The 17,611-nt window shown below is 41.9% G+C and overlaps 1 protein-coding gene across 1 annotated transcript in view; it reads right to left on the reverse strand.

Moving 5' to 3' along the window:
- Nucleotides 1-17,611, reverse strand: part of LOC126195217 (negative elongation factor B) — a 121,107-nt gene that overhangs the window by 53,600 nt on the left and 49,896 nt on the right. The window contains exons 6-7 of the mRNA XM_049933740.1: nucleotides 9,569-9,667; nucleotides 9,337-9,483 (exon numbers count right to left, since the gene is read on the reverse strand). Coding sequence (XP_049789697.1) covers nucleotides 9,337-9,483; nucleotides 9,569-9,667 — 246 coding nt within the window. The remainder of the gene's footprint in view (nucleotides 1-9,336; nucleotides 9,484-9,568; nucleotides 9,668-17,611) is intronic.

Raw genomic sequence — 17,611 nt, forward strand, 5'->3', positions numbered from 1 at the left:
GGTGGGAAAATATACTAGTACTGCCTGGTGGAACATGCAGTAACTTGGTGGGGACCTGCAAGAGTTCTCCCAGTCTTGCACAGGTAGAGGGACGTCACATGGCCTTGTTTGAGTTCAGTGTGACAACAGTGCCAAATGGGACTGGCCTGACAACATGGGTCAGTTGAAGGAATGGGAAAAGACATGGTGTGTCAATTGGCAAACAGTTATGATGGACTGTGGTGATGTTCTTCATTATAACATGGCCCAGGGGCAACATCTGCATAGCTGAAACAACATCTGGATGACTTCATATGGAGAAGAATCACCAGGAAACTGAAAGCAGCCGTCTTGAAATCTGCAATCTTGGATTTGGGTTGCGCGTTTCAAATGGGAAGGGTGTCAAGTGGCACATCATTTTGATCTGCCTCTTTCTCAGTAATACACAAGTGGAATCTGTTTTAAGATATTTGTGTATGACCTGTTAAAGTTTGAAATTGCAAGGAGATGATCAATTCTGTTTATTGTTGCAGGTGATCCACAATGGCACTTACACAGTCAGGACATATTGAAATTGTGTTAATGAGCAGTGGACAAAATACCAAAATGATTGCTGCTGACTTCAATGCATGGCATCCCGAGAGCAATGATATTTCACATGACAGGTTAGTTTGGAGAGTAAAGGGACTAAACTACAGGGTCATGAGTTCCTACATATGACAGTATTCAAATTATTGGACAAATTTTGTGCAACAGGTTCTGTAGTGGACAATCCACACAACAGCAATCGTGGCTTCATTTGTGAAAAGTCCACATGTGCCAGTTATCAGCAATATTCACTGTCAGTCAGCATTTAATCATGCACGTGTTGCACACATGCCAATGGCACCCACACAAGTTACAGTTGCAACATGATCTTTCAGAGTATGACCCTGATCGGGCGGGTGCATTTTGTAGAATGGGCTCTGGATCAGTGAAACTGGAATTCACACTTCATACAACAGGTGATGTTCAAAGATGAAGCTAATTTTTATCTGCAAGAAGAAGCGAACACATGGAATCATTGTTACTGGTTAGATGCAAACCCCCCCCCCCCCCCCCCCTGTGGGTGGATGCCTGTAAAGATGCTGGTAGTGAAAAATGATGCTTTGGGGTGGGATTTGGTACAAGAATTGTAGGTCCAGTGTCGATTAATGGAACCTTCAATGGGGAGCGGTATGACCCACATATTCTGTGAAGTGTGCAGCAGGACTGGCAAAAAATACTCCGACTGCGTGACCAGAGCAATGAAGGTCATATTGAGCATATGCTGTAATGCTGACACTGACAACAAGTTTGTGGAATAAAAACTTGGAAATGCAAAGAAATCAGGTACGGAGACTGTTTAATATTGCAAGACATAAAGGACAATGGGTTAAATATCATGAGGCCCTTGTCAACTACAATCTTGCAATAAGACAAGCAAAGAAGGCATCCTGGGAGGCATTCTGTGAGGAAGTGGAGAGCACAGCTGCACAAGCCAGACTTCACAAGATTCTCACTAGAGTACCAACCAGTCCAAGAGGTATGTTGAGGAAGGAGGATGGGGACTATAAAAAAGAGAGCACATGAGACACTGGAACTGCTCTTCAACACTCACTTTCCTCAATATGCTCTGCCGGACAACACAGACCAAAATGTGATCCCGGAGAGACAATGTTTCTCAGGCACTTGAAGAGAGGACTGGGAATCGGCCAAGGAGTGTGTAAACTTTAATAAAATCCAATGGGTGGTGGTAACATTCCAGCCGTTCAAGCCACCTGGCCCAGATGGAATTTTTCCAGCTCTCCTGCAACAGGCAGGAGAGAAGCTCACAAGAGTCCTATGCAGGCTATTCAGGGTTGGCCTAGCAGTAGGAATCATTCTCAATGCTTGGAGGGCAGTGACGGTTGTCTTCATTCCAAAGCCAGGGAGAATTGATGATACAAAGGCTAAGGATATGAGACCAATCAGTCTGTCCTCTTTCATTCTGAAAACATTGGAAAAACTGGTTAATGTATATGTTGGGGAGAGGAGACTAAGTAGGGCCCCTCTACATTCAAACCAACATGCATATCAACCAGGTAAATCATGTGAGACAGTTCTCCACTAACTCATTGTGAAGGTGGAGAAAGCACTTCACTTCCAAGGAATAGCCCTCTGCACTTTCCTGAATATCAAGGGGGCCTTCAGTAACACGACATTCGATTCCATGGTAAGGGCAGCATAGGTGGATGACCTGGGGACCACTATATGTAGGTGGACCAGAGCCATGCTTAGTGGAAGGAAGGTAGAGGCTACCATGATGAATGAAAAGATGGCAATTAACACCACTAGAGGCTGCCCACAAGGAGGACTTTTGTCCCCTCTATTGTGGAATCTAGTGGTGAACAAACTCACTGAGGAATTAAATTCCAGACAATGCTTCTGCCAAGGATATGCTGATGACCTTGTCATAGTAATACTTGGCAAATTTACTGACACTGTTAGAAATATGATACAAGGAGGTTTGGACATTGTGCAAAATTGGTGCATTAAACAGGATCTGAGGGTTAATCCTAAGAAGACTGTTGTGGTGCCATTTATGAAGAGACATATCCAACACTCAAGTTGGAATCTAAAGCTCTTTGATGAAACTCTACCTGTGAAGGGGATAGTGAATTATCTAGGGGTAACCTTAAATCAGAAGCTAACATGGACCCATCACATTAATAGTATCTGCTCCAAGGCAAAAAGTACTTGTGGCAAAAACTGGGGCCTAAGCCCCAAGGGTATGCACTGGATATACACCACAGTAGTCAGACCAAGGATTTCCTATGGGGCAGTAGTGTGGTGGAAGAAGGTAGAACATCGGGTTGCAGCTAAGGAGCTTGCTAAGGTGCAGACATTGGCCTGCTTAGCCATAACAGGCAGAATTAGCAGCACACCAACTGCTGGAATGGAAGCCATGCTGGACATGCCTCCACTACATGTTTGGGTCAAGATGGAGGCAGCACCTGGGGCATACAGACTGGCAGAAACTGGGTCTCATTTGGATATCCAGAATCACACACTAACACAGTGAGTGAGGTAAATGTAGAAACGGCTGGGGAAATGCCTGTCGGCTATATAACAATTCCCAACTGGTTCAACAAGCATTACAATATAATAATTGGAAGCAGGGAGCAGTGGGAAAAACAGTTAGACACCGTAAAGGGGGACATCGTTTGGTTCACTGATGGTTCGAAAATAGACCAAGGTGTTGGGGCATGGGTTCAGCCAAGACTGGAGGGCATCATCTCTCTGGGAAAACCGGCCTCTGTATTCCAAGCTGAAATTACTGCAATTAGGGCATGTGTGGAGGAGAATATACATATGTGCTACATCTATCCAGACATCCAGGCATTCCTGAAATCATTGGCAGCTCCTGCAACAAGATCTAAGATTGTTGTAGACTGCCACAGGGCTCTGGTGGAGGTAGGGGGAAGCAATAGGGTAAACCTAGAGTGTGGGTCCCTGGCCACTCAGGGATCTGTGGCAATGAACAAGCCAACAGACTGGCTAGGATGGGGGCAACTACTCCATTTATTGGACCGGAACATGTCCTGACAATCACCAAGGCTATGATCAAATTAGAACTATGGAACTGGCTTAGGAAACAGCATGTAGGATATTAAACCAAGGTCCATAAACAAAGACATAGTAAGGTAATGATGCCCAAGCCATGTTTTAAAAGAAGCTCTGTAATCCTGGGATTGAACAGGAAAGAGAGCAAATTCATGACTGGACTAATGACGAGCCATGGGAATTTTAAAAAACATGTACACAGAATGGGTATAACGGAAGAGGACCCTAAATGTAGGATCCGTGATGAGGGTGAAGAAACTGCATCGCACCTAATCTTCGAATGCATGGCACTGGAGAATAAAAGATACAGAATATTCGGGAGAAGTGTCTAACAAAAAACTGGTAGAGGGACTCCTTGCGCTATTTAAGGGCATCGGTTGGCTTTACTAGATATACAGGGAGCGATACCGCACAATAAACTTAGTTTCAGTGCGGGCAGTGGCAGGTTAGACCCAAGTTGTTTTAGTTTCCTTGTTAAAATCAAATCAAATCAAATCAAACAAATGGAATCGATGTTACTGGTCAGATGCAAACCCTCCCCCCTTGGGTGGATACCTGTAAAGATTCTGGTAGTGAAAAGTGATGCTTTGGGGTGGGATTTGGGACAAGAATTGTAGGTCCAGTGTCAATTGATGGAACCTTCAATGAGGAGAGGTATGACCCACAGATTCTGTGAAGTGTGCAGCAGGACTGGCAAAAAAAGACTCTGACTGTGTGTCCAGTGCAATGGAGATCATATTGAGTGTATGCTGTAATTCTGACACTGACAAGTGTCCTAAACTTTAACAGGTCATAACACCTACACAAATAAAGATATCTTAAAACAGATCTCACATGCGTATTCCTGAGAAAGAGGCAATTCAAAATGATGTGCCACACGACTCCCTTCCCATTTGAAACATGTAACTCAAACCCAAGGGGATGGATTTGAAGATGACTGCTGCCGTCGCCATAGCTCCTACAAGTTGTGTGCCCACATACAGACACCTCAAACACTGTTCCACTTTTATAGGGGTGTATTCAGAATTTTGCCTCACCCTGCACAATGTGCAACAGACAAGAAGGGAGCCACATCAGACAGTGTATGCAACTGCAGCCATATTTAACAAGACTGCAACATATGCAATCTCGTGCCCCAAGTGGCACGGCAACTGCTGGACTACGGTCTCTCTGGCCGACAACCATTACGTCGTGATCTGTTGACAACCGTGCATTGGCAGCGCTATTTGAAATATGTACACGAGGATAAAACTGACTGAAATTATTAGATGGAAAGAGCAAGAAGCAAAGTACAGCCAATGTACAGTTGCTGTTTCTACTGGTTGCTCAAGAAGCCACTTCATTTCACCTGCACGAAACAGAGCCCACGTTATCTTTCATTTTCAAGAAGAGTTATAAAACTTATCTATATAACATAAACCTAATCTGTTGATGACTTTTCCTGCAGAGTGCAAGAATACACTTCAAAATACAATATGACTTCTGCTTCTCTTTCCTCTGAGGAGGGGAAAGGAGGGGGGGGGGGGGGCCGATGGTTGATTGCTACTATGAGTTTGAGTTTCCAGCTGAGTTATATTTTCTGCACAACATTTTGATGACAGATCTAGTTATTGTCTTTAGGTGCTACAAGTACTGGTCTGGTTGAAGTGCAGCCAAAGAGCAGAAGTAAAACTGACTCAGAGCAGTAGAAAATCAGTAACTAAGTCAGTCATAAAAATACTGTGCATAGGAAAGCAATTGTCAGCTCCACTGAAAATCCATTTATTTGTAAGATAACATTCAACGAATATCAGGTGTCTGCTAACTTTTTCACTTTCAGGTAACTTTTAACACAGTTCCAGATTACCTTTCAATCAATAATGCATTGTCTTCTCAATGTGATACATAACAGGATAACATATTTCTTGCCATTTGGAACCCATACAGTGTTCTGATGGGGTATTGTTATGAAAAATAAACATACATAAATAAATAAGATATGGGAGCACTGCCATTCAGAATATGTATAAATGACAGTGCACTGATGAGCCAAAACATTATGGCAACCTGCTTACTAGCTTTTTGTCCGTCTTTGGAATGAAATAAATCACTGAGTCTGCTTATCAGGGATCGGGTTGGTAGGTTTGTGGAGGTGTGTGGCGTTAGATGTCTATGCACAGGTCATGTAATTCACATAAATAATGGCCACTTATTTGTGTATATGGTGATGGTGGCAGATAGTGACCCAGATCGGTTCCACAGGATTTACATCAGGCAAATTTGCTCACCGAGACATCAATATGAGTTCACAGTGATCCTCCTCAAACCACTGTAGCATGGTTCTGGCTCCGAGACATGGGCAGTTATACTGCTGAAACATGACATCACCGTCCGAGAAGGCATCAAACATGAAGGAATGAAGGTGGTTCACAGCTGTCACCGTGTCTTCATATACTACCACAGATGCAAGTGCAGAAGAATATCTCCCATAGCTAATACTGCTTCCACTAGCCTGTGTCCATGGCGCACTCCACAGTTTGAGCCACTGTTCACCTCAATGACGGCGTTTGTGGAGATGACCATTGATGTATTGTAGCAAAAATGCAATTAACCCGAAGAACCAATATGTTTACACTGATCACCGATTGAATCCCAATGGCGCCATACCCATTGCAATTGTAACTGACAATGTCATTGCATGCACGAGTATTTTGCTCTTTCGGCAGAGAGGCCACAGATCATCATCTATCCTATTTTACAGAGCAGGCAAGCCTTCAAACCCCACATTCCGCGAAGAGTCATGGACATCCAACCATTTAGCGCCTGGAGGTAGTTTCACTGTCCTCCTATCTCCACAGATCCTCACAACAGTAGCATGTGAACATTCAACCAGCATCGTCAGTTTCAAGATACTCATTCACAGGCTCTTTGTAATAATAATCTGCCCTTTGTCAAACTCAGTTACCTCAGGTGATTTCCCCATTTGCTGCCCACAACTTCGCTTGGGTGATACCCTGTCCATGTTCTAGAAACTCTTTAAGTAGACTTCCATGGGATAGTTTACATTTACATCCAAGTGTCTTAGTTCGGTTCTTTCAGCATCATCATGACACTCTCCCATGGGTCAAATGATCCTATGATCGTTTGTGTTCTTTTTCTTTAATCAAACAATGGAAAGTCCAGGATGAAATAATGCAGCAATATGAAAAGGATAGATTATTACTCACCATATACCAGAGATGCTGAGTCACAGATAGGCACAACAAAAGAACTGTCAAACAACGAAGCCTTTGGCGAAAAAGGCCTTCATTGGATATAGACAAAACAGACAGACACACACACACACACACACACACACACACACACACACACACACACAAATGCAACTCACATACACATCAGTTGCATTTGCTTGTGTGTGTGTGTGTGTGTGTGTGTGTGTGTGTGTCTTCTCTAATTCCGACGATGCCTTTCTGGCTGAAAGCTTACTTGTTTGACAGTTCTTTCGTTGAGCCTATCTGCAACTCAGGATATTTAGTGAGTATTACTAATCTGTCCTTTTCATAATATTGCTTTCTTTACATCAGTTTTATACCCCCTGTTAGTCCTATTTTGTATGGGTCTCACACAATTGAGCATTGTTCTAGGCTGGGTTTCACGAGTGTTTTGTATGCAATCTCTTTTGTAGACTGATTGCATTTCCCTAGTATTCTACCAATGAACCACAGTCTGTCACCTGCTTTACCTACGACAAACTATGTGATCATTCTACTTCATATCCCTACAAATTGTTTCACCCAGCTATTTGCATGAGTTGACCTATTTCAGCTGTGATTCACTGATGCTGTAGTCATAGGACTAAATTTTTTGTAGTTGTGTGAAATGCACAATTTTACATTTGTGGACATTTAAAGTGAGTTGTGGACGTATAACCTCCACACCGCTCAAAGACTGATGATGAGGTCCCATACTCCGAGGAGCATAGGTGACGATGCGGGAGACCCGCACCGCAAAGATTTGCTATTGGTAATGCATCCATTTGTACTTCAGTGCTCTCTTGTCAGAACTGTCTATCATTCCAACTACCTGCTGACCATGAACACAACGTAACGCACTGTATTGTACTTAGTAATCACATAACATTACTGATAATCTGTAGTCATTTATATCATTCAAGTACCCCTACACTGAGAACATTCCATGGAGCTATAGCTTCTTGATAGAAAAGTGACTTACAAGACACCTGTGTACCCTATCCCAAAGAATAATTCTTCTGTCTGTGATGATATAATATATGTGTATCCTTAGTCAGCAAGACTGATAGTCTGTATTGTACATTGCCAAACATTTCACCTGTGGCCAATAAGACACACATGAGCAATCACACTGTCCTGCTCTATGATATCAAGCAGGAAATAAAACTGGGGACTGTGCCAAATGCTCTCATACTGTATCACGCTGTGCTCTAGTGTCTACCTTGCTAATGCTGTGCATATGTGACCGCACTAGTTATTGGATCTCATTTTGACAACTCTTTGGATTAAAAATACATGGATGCTGATAGACTTGTATGGCGCAAACTATCTGTATTCTTCTTTTGGTGTGTGTGTGTCTACAACTTTATGATGATGTGCAATGTGGACTGGTTTTGTGAACTGTTAAGTGGCTGTTATGTTTCCATCCTTACAGAGTAATAAAGAGTGTATCTTGTATTTTATCAGGTGTAGTACGACATGGACCGGAATGACTGAAAAACTGGAAAAAGTTATAAAACTGCCTTTCTAATTTAGAATGAACACTGTAATTCACGATAATTCATGCTCTCAAATCAACAGCATCACAAATATGCTCAACAGACTCTGATGGGAAGTTCTAAACCAAAATATGAAGGGTTATTTTCCGATCTAAAGTTCATTATTTAAAAAGTATTCTTAGAATATAATCATTCATCCAATGTCTCAATAAAAAGTAAATGCCAAAGAAAGCTTTAACTCTTTGAGTACCAGTGAATTCTATCTGAAACCACCATTTTATTAATTTTGTTTTGAAGTACCCATACTTTTAACAAGAAACCACCAGAAATACAGTTTTTTTTTTAAATTTTATTTTATTGTGGCCATATTCAGGAGATTACTGGTAGTTACTGCAACATAAATTTGATTTTGTAACACTGTATTTATGTGTGGTTTCAAAATGATACCACTGGAGCAGTACACAGTTTTGATACAATATTTATTAAATTTTAAGCCCACTTTTGCTTGTTATTTATGACTATAATTTATTTTAGGTGTTACAAGTTCATGGAAGTTTCAAGATGTGAGATTGAGTCTAGGAAAAATGTGAATTTGTTTTCAAACATACCACATGAGATGACAAAGGGCGATTGAAAACGGAATGTCACATTGGTCCCTCCATAATAATAATAAAAAAGAGAGAGATTGTTTACTTTTTACCAATTACTTCTTGTATTTGTTACTTACTGGGTTAATAAAGATTATTTTGTAAAAAAATTAAAATTATACTCCAACATGAAACCACCTGCTTCAAACAACTCTCTCTAATTTCTTCTTGTATTCATTGCTTACTATGATAATAAAGGGTCATTTTGTGAAAAACTTTAATTTTTTTTTTTCACTTTCTTGGGTCTCAAAGAATTAAAAGAAAGATGTTATTACACTTTTGTTTTCATACACATCTTAACGACATACTACTTTATCATTAAGGAAGGCATGCTAACCAGCTGACTGAACATACCCTTGGCAAGCCCTCTATATTGATTAAGTGTTGTAGTATTTTTGTTGCTGAAGTTGCCAGAAAGTTAATAGCATATGGATCACATAATGTCATTGAGAGGTCACCAAGTACCTGCTCCTGACCCCTCTTAATGCTGTCTAGAAATCCCTGAAAAAGAGAAGATCAATGCATTACATAATTCAAAATAAGCACTACTAAGAAATAACAGTAACAAAAAGAAACTGAATCCTACCTGAAGCTCCCTTGAACGCTTTATATCAACATTTTTTTCTCGTATGCATGCATCAAGGCACCAAGTGAATTTATGGCAAGGATCAACTGATATTATATCCTGAAAAAAGGAAACAGAAAGATTACGGTACTTTTTCAGTATATAGGAAACAGCCCCTCTCCCAACAAATACACAGATCACTGGTCTTGAAGAATAGTACTATATTTAACTTTAAAAAAGAATCAAATTAACAGCACAGGTCCTAAGTTTCTTAATGATCATGCAATTTCACTGTTTGTTGATATACATACACGAAAACTTCAGGTTGTAGCCTATGGTTCTGTGTGTGTGTGTGTTCGTACATGCACATGTCACACTCTCCAGAAGTGTTTTGCCCAAAAGCTCAGCAGTTTATAGTTTATCGTCACTTCTACATGTATGTCCACTGCTCGATGTCTTGTACTTGTTAAATAGTGATCTATCCCCATAAACATATTACTGAAAACTGCTTTATAAAGTTATACATAAAAAATGAAGATGAACAGTGGGGCAAAGCCCAGCCGTATAATAAAATAGCACAATGATGTTAGCACTGACTTTCAAAGAAGCGACATTCGATGGAGTGACTTGTTGCACATAAGTACCATAAAGGTTATGGAAATGTATTAGAGAATCTAAGTAGACTTTGCCTTAAGAGGTTTCTAGTTCTCTCAACAGTCCAGAACCTACACAAATTTTCTGGATGGCAAAGCTACCCATACACAGTGTGTACGTTCTGCAGAAGAGCAGCACTTTCAGCCACTAGTCATCAATTTAACCATGAAGCCAACTCTCACAGGTAGCTACAAGAAGATGGTGTTACCAGATACACTATAACAATCAAAAATATCCGGGCACCCCCCAAAAACATACGTTTTTCATATTAGGTGCATTGTGCCAGGTACTCCGTATCAGCAACCTCATTAGTCATTAGACATCATGAGAGAGCAGAATGGGGCGCTCCGCGGAACTCACTGATTTCGAATATGGTCAGGTGATTGGATGTCACTTGTGTCATACTCTGTATGTGAGATTTCCACACTCCTAAACATCCCTAGAGCCAATGTTTCCGATGTGACAGTGAAGTGGAAACATGAAGGGACATGCACAGCACAAAAGTGTACAGGCTGACCTCATCTGTTGACTGACAGAGACCGCCGCCAGTTGAAGAGGGTCGTAATGTGCAATAGGCAGACATCTATCCAGACCATCACACAGGAATTCCAAACTGCATCAGGATCCACTGCAAGTACTATGACAGTTAGACGGGCGGTGAGAAAACTTGGACTTCATGATCGAGCTGCTGCTCAAAAGACACACATCATGCCGGTAACTGCCAAATGACACCTCGCTTGGTGTAAAGAGTGTAACCATTGGACAATTGAACAGTGTACATAATGTGGCGATCCAAGGGCAGGATAGAGGTACGACGAATGCCAGGTGAACATCATCTGCCAGCGTGTGTAGTGCCAACAGTAAAATTGGAGGTGGTGGTGTTATGGTGTGTTTGTGTTTTTCATGTCATTTTGCGTTGTACTATCACAACACAGGCCTACATTGATGTTTTAAGCACCTTCTTGCTTCCCACTGTTGAAGAGCAATTTGGGGATGGCGGCTGCATCTTTCAACTCGATCAAGCACCTGTTCATAATGTGTTCTGTGGCGGAGTGGTTACACGATAATAACATCCCTGTAATGGACTGGCCTGCACAGAGTTCTGACCTGAATCCTATAGAAAACCTTTTGGACATTTTGGAACGCTGACTTCGCGCCAGGCCTCAACAGCCAACATCGATACCTCTCCTTAGTGCAGCACTCCATGAAGAATGGGCGTCACTCGCCAAGAAACTTTCCAGCACTTGATTGAAGGTACGCTTGTAAGTGTGGAAGCTGTCATCAAGGCTAAGGGTGGGCCAACACCATACTGAATTCCAGCATTACCGATGGAGGGTGTCACAAACTTGTAAGTCATTTTCAGCCAGGTTTCCAGATAGTTTCGTTCACATAGTGTATATTTTCCTCACTGAATGTGGTCACCTTTCTCATAGTCATTACCCCAATGGTGATGTTTCCCTGTTGGGTAATGTTATAGTTGTTGTGGTCTTCAGTCCAGAGACTGGTTTGATGCAGCTCTCCATGCTACTCTATCCTGTGCAAGCTTCTTCATCTCCAAATACGTACTGCAGCCTACATCCATCTGAATCTGTTTAGTGTATTCATCTCTTGGTCTCCCTCTATGATTTTTACCCTCCACGCTGCCCTCCAATACTAAATTGGTGATCCCTTTATGCCTCAGGACATGTCCTACCAACCGATCCCTTCTTCTTGTCAAGTTGTGCCACAAACTCCTCTTCTCCCCAATCCTATTCAATACCTCCTCATTAGTTACGTGATCTACCCATCTAATCTTCAGCATTCTTCTGTAGCACTACATTTCGAAAGCTTCTATTCTCTTCTTGTCCAAACTATTTATCATCCTCGTTTGACTTCCATACATGGCTACACTCCATACAAATACTTTCAGAAACGACTTCCTGACACTTAATACTCGATGTTAACAAATGTCTCTTCTTCAGAAACGCTTTCCTTTCCATTGCCAGTCTACATTTTATATCCTCTCTACTTCGCCCATCATCAGTTACTTTGCTCCCCAAATAGCAAAACTCATTTACTGCTTTAAGTGTCTCATTTCCTAATCTAATTCCCCCAGCATCACCAGATTTAATTTGGCTACATTCCATTATCCTCGTTTTGCTTTTGTTGATGTTCATCTTATATCCTCCTTTCAAGACACTGTCCATTCCATTCAACTGCTCTTCCAAGTCCTTTGCTGTCTCTGACAGAATTACAATATCATCGACGAACCTCAAAGTTTTTACTTCTTCTCCATGAATTTTAATACCTACTCCGAATTTTTCTTTTGTTTCCTTTACTGCTTGCTCAATATACAGATTGAATAACATCGGGGAGAGGCTACAACCCTGTCTCACTCCTTTCCCAACCACTGCTTCCCTTTCATGCTCCTCGACTCTTATAACTGACATCTGGTTTCTGTACAAATTGTAAATAGCCTTTCGCTATACTATGTTATAGTATCAGACACAATTATTAACTGAATACCAAGAAGAGTGAAAAAGTACAATTGACAGGCAAATAAGTCAATGAACAATTTTTCTAAAACACACAAAGAAAGCAAACAAGTTCAAAAATGGTTCAAATGGCTCTGAGCACTATGGGACTCAACTGCTGAGGTCATTAGTCCCCTAGAACTTAGAACTAGTTAAACCTAACTAACCTAAAGCAAACAAGTATACAATAGTTTAATACATCAACTGCACCATAGCCAACATACATAAATATGATCACAATTTTTCATTATTAGTTTTAATTCTATGAAACATAATTTCTTGTACGACATAGTACATGAGAGCAATAAGATGTATCAGTGCATAAAATTAGTGCAGTTTTAATAATGATGAAAGTCAATTCTCTACTTGTTAAGTAGTGATCTAGCCCCATAAACATATTACTGAAAATGAAGATGAATAATGGGGCAAAGTCCAGCCATCTAATCAAACAGCACAATAATGTTAGCAGTGGCTTCTAAAGAAGCAACATTCTATTGAGTGACTGGCAGAAGTAGAGCTTTGAGGATGGGTTGTGAGTTACGTTGAAGTAGCTCAGTTGACAGAGCACTTGCTCACAAATTGGAAAGGTCACAGGTTCAAGTCACACTCTTGCACATAGTTCTAATCTGCCAGGAAGTTTCTAATCAGTGCACATTCTGTTGCAGATCAAAATTAATTCTGGAAACAATCCCCCAACTTGTGGCTAAGCCACAAGCAATATCCTTTCTTCCACAAGTGCCAGTCATGCAAGTTTCGCAGGAGTACATCTGAGGAGTTTCGAAGGTACGAGATGCACTGGCAGAAGTAGAGTTGTGAGGACAGGTCGTGAGTCATGACTGAGTAGCTCATTTAGCACAGTATTTGCTGCAAAAAGCAAAGTCCCAGTCTGACATACAGCTTCCATCTGCCAGGAAGTTTCAGGTCACCACATACTATACTGTAGAATAAAATTCATTCCACACAGTAATCCTGTTTCATGAACACTCTTGTAATAACCTGCCTTTCTGAAATAAACTATAAATATATACTCAAATACTTTTTTGTGTGTGCATATCACAGGTCGTAAATTTCAAATTCTCTAAAATTTAATATTAGCCAAAGTTAGATAATATCTTTGTAGCTGTGACTGTCTATTGTTTTGTTTTAGACTGAAATGTCTTTTATAGAAATGTTGCAACACAATTTTCAACATATTCTGAATAAATATTTTCAAGATGGAGGGAACAGCACACACAAAAAAAGAAAATGACACTCAAGTTTAAAAGTGATTTTTGAAACAAATTATTGCTTATATTAAGTAGCTAGCCCGAAGGTGGTATTTTTGTTTATACTATACTACTGCAAAAAAATTAAAAAGTTGTTCTCAATCTCTGCACCTAACTCTAACACTTTTTTCAGTTGCTGTAGGCACCTAAAACACTTTTTGATATACTTTTCCATTTTGTTGAAATGTGACAGTTTGTATTCCTTAAAACAATATTTACAAGATACGCCTTCCCCTTTTAAATTGAAAAGGGTCCAATCAGGTCCTTTCTTCTTAACCATCTTGCAACTGTTCAATAGCCTAGGGCCTATAACACTGTAAATAACACAAAGACAAGGTTATGTTGCTTCTCACTCAAAAACATAGACTCGAATGACTGTTGGACTGTCAGACCAGTTGCCAATTCCAGTCTGCTAAACAACCCACAGAATTCCACAAATTACCCACAATTACCAGCCATTCACTCAAAATGTTGTCTACTACTTATCTGCAATAATAGCAACAGCACTAATACTTACTTACAACAACCAGAATTAGAGTAAAAAAGTTTACCCATAATGATTTTAGTTAAGAATGTGTCATGTGCCGATTTTGATTCCACAATTCCAAGAATCACGGATTCTCTAGGAATAGACTAGTATTGGAATTGAACAATTCCAGTGTCGTGTTATTATTTTTTTTATGTTCGTGTTCTCATTTTATCTTCACAGCAGTGCAGTCATATGAAAGTAGATAAAGAAAGGAGCAGAATAAAAATCTAGTCTGTCCCAAATGGCAAAAAAATCTTTCTTTTTTTACTGAAAACAGTTCAACATTTTCTTCTGTTATCAATAATATCCAGAGATTTCACAGATCGCTGTCCTAAGGACTAGGTTTTTTACACACCACCTTATCACTACACTGCCATGTGCGAGAAAGAGAGAGAGAGAGAGAGAGAGAGAGAGAGAGAGAGAGAGAGAGAGAGAGACTGAAGAGTACCTACATCTACATGTACATAATAGTCTGCAAGCCACCGTAAGGTGCGTGGCAGGGAGTACCCTGTACCACTACTAGTCATTTCCTTTCCTATTCCACTCGTAAATAGAGTGAGGAAAAAACAACTGTCTATGTGCCTCCATATGAGCACTAATTTCTCAAATCTTATTTCCATGGTCATTTCGCACACTGTATGTTCTCAGCAGTAGAATCATTTGAGAGTCAGCTTCAAATGCCAGTTCTCTGAATTTTCTCAACAGTGTTTCTCGAAAAGAACATTGCCTTCTCTACAGGGATTCCCCTTTGAGTTTCCGAAAAATGTCCATATCACTTACGTGTCATTTGAACCGGCCAGTAACAAATCTAGCAGCCTGCCTCTGACTTGCTTCGAAGTCTTCCTTCAGTCCGACCTGGTACAGATCCCAAACACTCGAGCAGTACTCAAGAGTAGTTGGCACCAGCATCCTAATGCAATCTCCTTTACGGGTGAACCACTGTTTCCTAAAATTCTCCCAATAAGCCAAAGTCAACCATTCACCTTCCCTACCACAGTTCTCAAATATGCATTCAATTTAATATCAATTTGCAACGTTATGTCACGATATTTAAACGACTTGAGTATATCAAGCAGGACATTAGTACTAATGCTCTAACTGAATATCACAGGTTTGTTCTTCCTACTCATCTGTGTTAACTTAAACCTTTCCACATTTAGCAGTCACTCAATTTCGACGCCTTACGGCACACCACAGCATCATCGCAGACTGCTGCCCACCCTGTCCGCCAAACCATTTATACACTCCTGGAAATTGAAATAAGAACACCGTGAATTCATTGTCCCAGGAAGGGGAAACTTACATCACATGATCACACCGACAGAACCACAGGCACATAGACACAGGCAACAGAGCATGCACAATGTCGGCACTAGTACAGTGTATATCCACCTTTCGCAGCAATGCAGGCTGCTATTCTCCCATGGAGACGATCATAGAGATGCTGGATGTAGTCCTGTGGAACGGCTTGCCATGCCATTTCCACCTGGTGCCTCAGTTGGACCAGCGTTCGTGCTGGACGTGCAGACCGCGTGAGACGACGCTTCATCCAGTCCCAAACATGCTCAATGGGGGACAGATCCGGAGATCTTGCTGGCCAGGGTAGTTGACTTACACCTTCTAGAGCACGTTGGGTGGCACAGGATACATGCGGACGTGCATTGTCCTGTTGGAACAGCAAGTTCCCTTGCCGGTCTAGGAATGGTAGAACGATGGGTTCGATGACGGTTTGGATGTACCGTGCACTATTCAGTGTCCCCTCGACGATCATCAGTGGTGTACGGCCAGTGTAGGAGATCGCTCCCCACACCATGATGCCGGGTGTTGGCCCTGTGTGCCTCGGTCGTATGCAGTCCTGATTGTGGCGCTCACCTGCACGGCGCCAAACACGCATACGACCATCATTGGCACCAAGGCAGAAGCGACTCTCATCGCTGAAGACGACACGTCTTCATTCGTCCCTCCATTCACACCTGTCGCGACACCACTGGAGGAGGGCTGCACGATGTTGGGGCGTGAGCGGAAGACGGCCTAACGGTGTGCGGGACCGTAGCCCAGCTTCATGGAGACGGTTGCGAATGGTCCTCGCCGATACCCCAGGAGCAACAGTGTCCCTAATTTGCTGGGAAGTGGCGGTGCGGTCCCCTACGGCACTGCGTAGGATCCTACGGTCTTGGCGTGCATCCGTGCGTCGCTGCGGTCCGGTCCCAGGTCGACGGGCACGTGCACCTTCCGCCGACCACTGGCAACAACATCGATGTACTGTGGAGACCTCACGCCCCACGTGTTGAGCAATTCGGCGGTACGTCCACCCGGCCTCCCGCATGCCCACTATATGCCCTCACTCAAAGTCCGTCAACTGCACATACGGTTCACGTCCACGCTGTCGCGGCATGCTACCAGTGTTAAAGACTGCGATGGAGCTCCGTATGCCACGGCAAACTGGCTGACACTGACGGCGGTGGTGCACAAATGCTGCGCAGCTAGCGCCATTTGACGGCCAACACCGCGGTTCCTGGTGTGTCCGCTGTGCCGTGCGTGTGATCATTGCTTGTACAGCCCTCTCGCAGTGTCCGGAGCAAGTATGGTGGGTCTGACACACCGGTGTCAATGTGTTCTTTTTTCCATTTCCAGGAGTGTATATAGAGAGAACAGCAGTCCTGTCACTCTTACCTAGGGCACTCCTGACAATACCACTGTCTTGGAAATGAACACTCACCGTTGAGCACAATGTACTGGGTTGTTTAGTTGACTGGAATTGGCAACACTGGTCTGACTGTCCAACAGTCATTCCAGTCTATGTGTTTGAGTGAGAAGCAACATAACCTTGTCTTTGTGTTATTTACAGTGTTATAGGCCCTAGGCTATTGAACAGTTGCAAGATGGTTAAGAAGAAAGGACCTGATTGAGCCTTTTCAAATTAAAAGGGTAAGTCATATCTTGTAAATATTGTTTTAAGGAACACAAACTGTCACATTTCAACATAATGGAAAAGTATATCAAAAAGTGTTTTAAGTGGCTACAGAAACTGAAAAAAAAAAGTGTTAGAGTTAGGTGCAGAGATTGAGAACAACTTTTTAATCTTTTTGCAGTAGTATAGTAT

Source organism: Schistocerca nitens, chromosome 1 (assembly GCF_023898315.1).
Source record: "Schistocerca nitens isolate TAMUIC-IGC-003100 chromosome 1, iqSchNite1.1, whole genome shotgun sequence".
Classification (NCBI taxonomy): domain Eukaryota; kingdom Metazoa; phylum Arthropoda; class Insecta; order Orthoptera; family Acrididae; genus Schistocerca; species Schistocerca nitens.